Here is an 8772-nt window from a genome sequence, read left to right as displayed (position 1 = left end):
TTTATCAAAATCCATTATTAGTATGTATTTTGGCTAATTGAAATAAGCGACTTAAGCCTGTTAAGCTTAAGAAGTTTCGAGAAATTGGAACCAGGCAGCAAACTAGATCGTTAATTCAAAACGAGTACATGCAAATTGACTTATACTCCGCTTATATATATAACACACACAACACACATGTTAATGAAAGTGTTAACATCGTTTATGAAACTTTATCAAATTTGTTAACCACAAGCATTTAAAACAGTGAGAGTGGAATTGGTGTCCTACTTTCACCCATGATGTTGTGGGTCCGATGCCAGCCAAGAGTACCTTTTTATGACCTCTCAAAATAGACACCTGTACTGGTTTTTGCCCAGGTAACGGACTCGAGCGTGATTATATGAGCTGTCAGCTTTCGTCACTATTGAGCTTAAAGAGATTAGTATGAATTAAATAAAAACATAATACATAACCAAATAAGTAGTTAATAGATAAAATAATCTTACTGTACATCAACGAAGGATTTACGTTTGCACATACAAACCAAACTTTAAGGGTTTGATAAAAGAAATCGGTACCCTTGGACTCGTCATATGGCATAATTGTTAACTATGTATGCGCGTTTTATTACCGTTTTGTTACCCAACTTCTTCCCCCATTTGAATTAAATTAAGAACACATGATGGTTTGTATAAAATATATGTCTAAAATTTAGAAGAGATGATTATATTCCTCTTTAATGGAAGCAGTTAGCATATCGAATGTATGTCATTTAATTGTTGAATATATAGCTCATTTGGTTATACCTCACGAAAGTATTATAAAAGGGCAATGAGAGACAAACTTACGTCGATATAAAACGGATTTTGCCCTTAAGCAAATACAAATTGCGTTTTGAATCATTTGAATCCCGAATGGAACGGTGAAGTGTTCCGTTTGATAATGGTTGATCGATGTACGTATGAATGAAGGGGTGGAAGAGGATGTTCTAAGTGGCTCCTTTTAACAGGAAGTTATCTTATTCAAGTACATAGTAGTAAAAAGTGGATATTGGACCATAGTTTACAGAAGCCCATTTTAAACAAAAATGTCCACTTTATTGTATGTATAAAAAGAACAATTGAGGATCGATTTAGAAGTTTCATTGAATTTGTTACAGAGGTTGCGTTTCGGGTTAATATTTAGATGATCAAATTTATCAGATTTAATCTCAAAACAATCTCACAACCATGGCCAGATCATTAAAATTGGCTTCGCTGTTTGTTTCATAGAAATAACCTAAATGTTGACGCTGTAAATGATTGGTGAATATTATTTAACCTACATATTAGGTTAGGTGAGAGAATGCAATTTTCAAAAATGCATTCCACATGTGATTGATTAATACTTATTTAAAATATCAATAAACGCCTTGTCGCATAATTTCTTTTACCGAAAATAAATAGGTTTAAATCCATGGTCCCGATAACAGCTGTCCGGTCACTATAAATAGATACCGCTAGATATCAGTATGTGCTGTATGACGGCTATAATAATAGGCCGTTCTGGCTTCGTAAAACCCTTCACTTATGACGTTGACAGTATTTCTCTCTACCCTTCAGTGGTACATTATATATACTTTTTTCATGTTATGTTTTCTTTAGAAGCCGAGGTGTCGTATTGGCCATAGTGCCGATGTCGTCGTTGTTGGCAGCAGAGTCATCGGTTTGCTAAAACTCAAACGTTTACTTTTGTTAAAGATAATTAAATGGAGGTTGGTACACATATTTCAATGCACGCATGTACAATAAGGCGGATATTTCCAGCTTGAAGAAATTTGGCGTAATGCCGCATTTTCGACTGTTAAAAACGATGTCAACGATCGCAGCCCTTTGCGTTCAATCCGCTCGTGTTATAAAAGGCACATTTGATCTGCTTCCTAAGGGCATATATTCAAGAATGTATTTCCCGCTCCTATCCAGTGTTCATATTAGTCGGCTAGATGTTTAACATAGATAGTTAATAAAATGTGCATTTTAACTCGTTTTGAGCTCAATTTTATTTATTGACAGAACCTGATAGTATGTAGGGGACAGAAAGGCCTAAGTATGCTAGTTTTAATAAGCAGGCGGTAAAATAGGTCATAAATTCAAACCAAGTGCATGCAAATCAATTGACGAAACAGTTAGCAATGCATATTCCCACAAACAAAACCTGTCCAATGTTCAGTTACTTTTCCTTAACCCCAAATCACTTAAATCAAAGACAAAGTTCATGCTAAAATAATTTCAAAAAGAAACATTTGTATGTTTCTTCCTTTTTCAATATTATTGGCAGTTCAAGTCCACTTCCTTAGTCTCTTTTCACTGCAAAATAGGCTTAATCTTTGTATCGTCAACTTTCTCCATCTGGCCCCAAATCTTTGAGTATGAATAGAACAACATGAAGTTGTTTACAAATATTGGAATTATCACAGCCAACAGGCATACGCCAGATATCGCACACAGCACTCCTACAAGCTTTGAAAGCGCTTCTTTTGGAACAACGTCGCCGTAACCGACGGTGGTCATGGTGACAATAGCCCACCAAAAGGAATCGGGTATCGTTGAAAATGTGTCATCTCCGGAGAAGAAAGCCATTGTTGAGAAAATCATCATAGCAACAAGGAGGAACATAACCATCAACAACATTTCGCGGTAGCTTGCTTTAAAGGCATATAATAGCACTAAAAAACCTGTGGAATGCTTTACCAAACGAAATAACCGGAGCACTCGAATAATTTGCATGCAATGCAAGACATCAAGGAAGGATGCCTCGTACTTCTCACGTGGATAAATATATTCAAAAAGGTACTGAATATACATCACCAGCAGTGCAAACACGTCCACCCAATGAAGGAAGGAATAGAAAAGAAGCCTTATTCGGTTTGGGCAAAATATGCAGCGAATTATCAAATCAATGGAAAACAAAGCAACGCAAACATATTCAGTTATGTCAAGGGCGGTATATCTTGTCATTGAACCTTCAGGGAGCGGTTCTAGTTCACTGCCTTCCGATTCCGGTTCAGGTGCTGTGTCGTCAAAAAGATGTCTGTACTTGTCCCATTCGGCTCCGTAGTATTCCTTCCATTCGTCCAGATTTAGCTCCCTTTGGAACACAGGATGTGTGCCAGCGATTAGGGCAAATAGGGACACCAGGACCAGGATGGCGTTCAAGGCAAAATATACCTGAAAATATATGAATATTGATTCTCTACAAGGGATGAAAATGAAAGAGATTTTCGACTAAACGTTCATGCTTATTATCTACGACTTTCCATTTGTAAATTGAATTATAAGAGATGCGAACATTAATTTTAAAGTGAAAATTAAACATTATGTTTAATTGTATAATATCAAATGACATATCCTTATATTTTCCAGACGTAATAAATATTTGATAAAATAAAAACATGCAAACACAAAAAAGAGGGAAAACCCCAAATTTGCTTCTTTAATGGTAAAGGTCAAGGTCATTGTTACTTAAATTAGATAACCGTTTGGTTCTGAATAACTTTAGTTAGGGTTGACATATTGTGACGATATGTCCTTTTGAATATCTTCAGAAGTCCAAGATAAATATATATATCAATAATATCATAATCATTTGGCCTCTATATGATTCATTTCCATCTGTCCGCATTCATTAATTCATATCAATGTAAGAGACAATTTTAAATTGCGTAATTAAACATGAATTATATAGATTTCATTTAGTTCATTCCTTCAGAATTATAAAACATGTTATGTATAGTAGACCATTAATTAGTTAAGTCCAGTGCATTATAAAGTGCGGACTATAAATCAGAAAAAAACTTAGGTCGTTAGCATATAGAAAAGCATGCAAAATGTCAGAGTGCGAAGAACGGTGAATTAAAAAAAAATATTGCATTTTCAGTGCCATCTTTAAGCTTAATGTACTTAATAACCTTCAATAATGAAAATTTCGTCGATAACTCTTCCGTATAAGACACCAGATCAAAAAGGATATATTTTTCCATAAATGAACAGATCGGAAATGGCATTGAATTTATTGAGACTTAATAACACAGTCCGCCTATCGTTACAAATATAAGCGGCCAAATGTATACGTTATCTCAACTTTGCGAAAGCAACTTTTGGTTAAATAAATTCATTTCTATTCCCGAAAATGTTGTCTACGTGCGTGAACAAAAACAATGGAACAAAATCACTTTTCATCAACATATTTACCATGTTATATCGTATACTTCATGCGCATGCGCAACACTGATTGACTGAGAACCAGGTTCGGGCCCGGGTCAAGGCCTATATTCACAAATGCACTTAGAGTTTTTGACGCAATACAAAAAATGCACAAATATTTTTTGTATTAAGATAGTCTTAACCAATGCTGGTTAAAATGCTGTAAATGTCAAAGAGAACAGGGTTTAACATCACTATCTCATATTATATTGGAAATAATTTAACAAATTTTGCATTTCTGTGAGTGAGTCTTAAACTGACCGAGTCTCAAACTCAGATTTAAGACGTTTGTGAAAGTGGTCTTCAATAAAGACTAAAGTCGATTTTATTTGTAAATTTAATTATCTTTGTATCATATTTAGTTTATATTTTTTGCTTCATAGATGTGTAAATTGAACTTTGCAATGTATCGACAATGAACGCAAAGTTAAAAATAAAAACGCAAAACAATACATAATTATCAGCTAGAAGCAGTCAGATTTACGATTTTGGAAGATACTACTAAAATCGTTGACGGAAACGAACCAAACGCCTATGAAAGTTGTGTCCATATATCTACATGTATAAACGTAAATATAATAATTGTAAATATAAATGTTTATTAACTTTAAATTTTGACGAATGCACCCACATATAGTTAGAGTATATTTCAGTCAGTCTACTTTTCCACCAAGGCTAGTACACTAGTAAAAGGTTGCATATATATATGATGTTCACATTTTTGTGTGGGCCAATGACATCGATGGTTTTTTTTCATATTTTGTGTTCATTAATTTCACTTTGTCCGATTCTGACGAGTTCACCAACCAACACCAAATAAGTTAAGAGTCCAATGTTTACGATCTAAATAAAATAGAGCGGGCTACCTCTGTCTGCACTGACCAATGCTTTTCACTGATAAAGTCCTCTAAATCACCGAAAAGCATTTGTTCATGTGCAACGCACCAAACACGAACCTTTGCAGCAACAGAATAGAATGGTTCATTCAGTATGAGCCACATACGCCCCTGTACGGATTCCCAACCGCCACCTCGAGCCATGCTCAGTAGAGAGGTTGTTTCGTCCCTTCGCCTTTGTTCGTCTTTCTCAAGAGTCTGCAATTTAGGAAACTATTACATTAGAATCGTTACATTCAAGTCTGCATACTATCTGTATACAGCATTATTTTTTAAAGGAATCTAAAGTATTGTGTACAATCATGGGTTTTTCAGTTAAAAAAGAAACCTTAATGTTGTGTTGTGTTTTGCCAATAATAATAATTATTGCTAAACGTATTTTACCATCTGGTGATTGTTAAATAGTAGATTGGTAATGGAGAAATAGTATTTTCTACTGTTAAGAAAAAAGGCATGGTGTGTTTCGTTACCGTTGAGCATTTAATTGCCATAGACATTAACTCAAACACTTTATTATAAAAAGTGTCCTGTATGGCATCCCTTGTAATAAAAAAATAATAAAAACATCCAAATTTGCATAGAAAAGGGCAAAATATATCTGAAAATCTTACAATAAGCAAGTAACAATAGGCATATATCAACACGTTTCCCATACTCAATTTCATCGAATTTATATTGTGCATTACTCGTAACGGAAAAATAGAAACATAATATTACGACTGTGCATACATGTCCGTTGTAAGGATTCCTGAAACAGATGATCAATTATTTACATAAGTATATGTTTTCACAAGCGTTATTCATAACACATGAGCGATTATGTGTCCCGTTTGGTTTTTTGATGCTTATCCCATCCGATATGGTATTTTCCCTTTGTGTTTAAAGACGAAAAAGCGTGTTTGCATTATTAATGTCGGAAATGCGATATGTTTGTATAGAACTAAGAAATGAAGAAATGTCGACATATGCAAATTCAAACCTAAACTATGTTAACAAAGGCGATGCCAAACAGTTTCAGTAGTTTGACATAAACAATGACTTTTTATTTAAATTCCATTCGAGCGTGTAATTTGGTTCAAGGCAAAACGTGAATCTGTTTTCCTGTATTATACATCAGACTCATGTCACACTGTCATGCCACACAGATAGCATAACTCTCCTCCTGACGAATTAGAGGCAACCAGATATCGCTTCTTGTGTTGTGGGGTCAAAGTATGTCGACGTTCATCGCATATTGTCGGAAATGCCTTGCCTTGGATTTTTAAACCGTTTACAAATTATCAGCATTCAGAAAGTATAGAACACATTCCTATTCTTCTTGTCGTACAACTCGTGTCACCAACTATATTATATATAAGTTCCGTCTGTTTTCTTGGTCAAAAAGTAACTGCTGGGTCAAAGTATGCCAAAGTGGTGCCTGCATACGTATGCGATATAGTATGCGTGATGGCGGATCCATTACGACATTTCATAGGTATATTCGATACAGTACGACATTGTGCGTATGTTCTACAATGAGTTCATGCCGAGATGTCATTTACTACCCTTTAAAGGAGCTGCATCGTTTTGACAGATCTTTTTGACAGAATGATCAATATCAAAACTACTACCAGTTAGTATTACTTAAACGTTAGTATGTATAATCGATCTCAAACGAGAACAGAGCTCGATATATATTACAAGGAGTTGTTCCATACCTTACTTATATAGACATATCGTACATATAATAGCAAAAGACCTACATGTCCGTGCATTTCTGAAATAATGTCGAATACGTATTTTAGAAGGTTCCTACTAGCTGATCTGGATTCTAACATAACGGAATGATTATTTAATTATAAAGGTACTCGCTACAAATCTCATATTGACTGCAAAATAGTAATACTGTGTAGAAATCAGTTTTTCTATAAACTATACATTAGTGGCAATAAACTCCAATCAGCAACATGTAATTTGTTTAAGATTGCAATCTAAAGCTTTCAATAGGTAAACCAATATTTGCATATAAACGGTTACTAAAGCCATCATTAAGACTTTTTTATGTGGGAACGACGACCAACATTTGTTCCAGGTTTTGATTATCACAATCAAGGGACTCATGAAACGCGAGAAAATGCAATTTAAATGCATCTACTGTGAAATAAAATATCCACATGTTGTATCGTTGCCGTAAGCCAGTGTATTAAAGGTTAATTGATTATTATCTGTGTCTTTACAAAAACATTTAATTATGCCAACTTTCTAGATTTACTCGTATGTATCAGTACGTGAATAGCTTAAACAAAGTGTTTTCAATGTATAATCTGTCCAATCTCTATGAAGTTATCATCAAATTTAATTCCTTGCTACCTTAAGCAGAATTTTTAATTCATTAACCATACATTTAAATAAAAATAAAATACCCAGGAACGATTCCAATGCTGAAATCGATCACAAAAAAGAAATGTTTCCACATAGTTACACAGTTAAACTAATGATATTTAACCCGTCTCTTATATACTCCCGACGTAAACAAAACTCAGACAGGAACCATATCGGATGGAATGTGAATTTAACAAAATTATCATATTTTTACCTTTAGTACAGCTTGGTCATCAAAGTATCCTATATATTTCACAAGACAACACTTTGACAGAGCAGACTTCTTGAGGCCCCAAAACTCCATTTCCCTGAAACGCAATGGTTTATTTACACAAGTTATATTAAGATTGAATTATATCAATTAACATGATTAATATTTGAATAATAGCAATAAAGTGTTAAGGTGGTGTTCGTTCTACTGGTGAACTTTAATTCAAGATATAATAAAGATACTCAATTTGATATTTGCAGTTTATTCCAATAACCAGTAAGTTAGAAAATTTCAAAGGTTGTCTTATTATAATGAGCATATACAAAAAATGCTAAAAAAGAGATTCTGACAACAGAAAAAGAGAAACGCCGCTAAATATATTGAATCGCAATAGCACGAAAATACCACAGACATGATCCCCTGTCCCGGTCACCACTTACCTTTGAAAAATCGAAGGACACATTTCACTTGGCATATGCAGTTGTCCGCCCTGATGATATTGCAAGATACACTGAAACGCCGCAGGGTTTCTTTCCAGGAACACATGATCGGGCCTCTCAATAATCTCCCTTGAACACTCGAATGACATAATCGCACGCATTTTTGACCACGTGGTACTCAACATCTCGAAGTTGGTACCGCTGACGCTCACAGACTGTATTTGGAAAGCCAATGTGGAATCCATGTCTGTTATAGTAGGACTGTCTTCCGTCATATTCTATTGAAAATATTCAAAGATTACAGTTGAAAAGAATTTGACAAATTTTACTATCGGTCGACATGCAAATCGAAACATGACTTATGGTTTTGTCTTCATTTTATAGGTATGTATTAGAAACTCTATAAATCACGTGTTGTCACGTTCCGTTTATTCCTGCAAATTTAGTAGAATTGAAGAAAACAACACTGGATTTTACACGTTCCCCTTGCCGGACTCAATTTCAAATTCGTGAATAAATTAAAAATTGTGGAGTCCTTGTGACGACACCCAACCTAATTCAACCAACGTCTTATAACAATTTAAAGAAACAGTATGCATTTATAGAGCATCATTTTGAGAAATATAAATGTAATAGTTTCT

The 8772-nt window shown here is 34.5% G+C and overlaps 1 protein-coding gene across 1 annotated transcript; it reads right to left on the bottom strand.

Moving 5' to 3' along the window:
• Window positions 1–2324: 2324 nt before the first annotated feature.
• On the bottom strand, window positions 2325–8406 carry LOC128245858 (potassium voltage-gated channel protein egl-36-like). Its single transcript, XM_052964079.1, has 3 exons — window positions 8132–8406; window positions 7695–7788; window positions 2325–3188 (listed from the first exon to the last, which is right to left on the bottom strand). The coding sequence occupies exons 1-3, from the start codon at window positions 8404–8406 to the stop codon at window positions 2325–2327; spliced, it is 1233 nt and encodes a 410-aa protein (XP_052820039.1).
• Between the last annotated feature and the right edge of the window lie 366 nt (window positions 8407–8772).

Source organism: Mya arenaria, chromosome 9 (assembly GCF_026914265.1).
Source record: "Mya arenaria isolate MELC-2E11 chromosome 9, ASM2691426v1".
Classification (NCBI taxonomy): domain Eukaryota; kingdom Metazoa; phylum Mollusca; class Bivalvia; order Myida; family Myidae; genus Mya; species Mya arenaria.
This window is presented reverse-complemented; position numbering and strand designations above follow the sequence as displayed.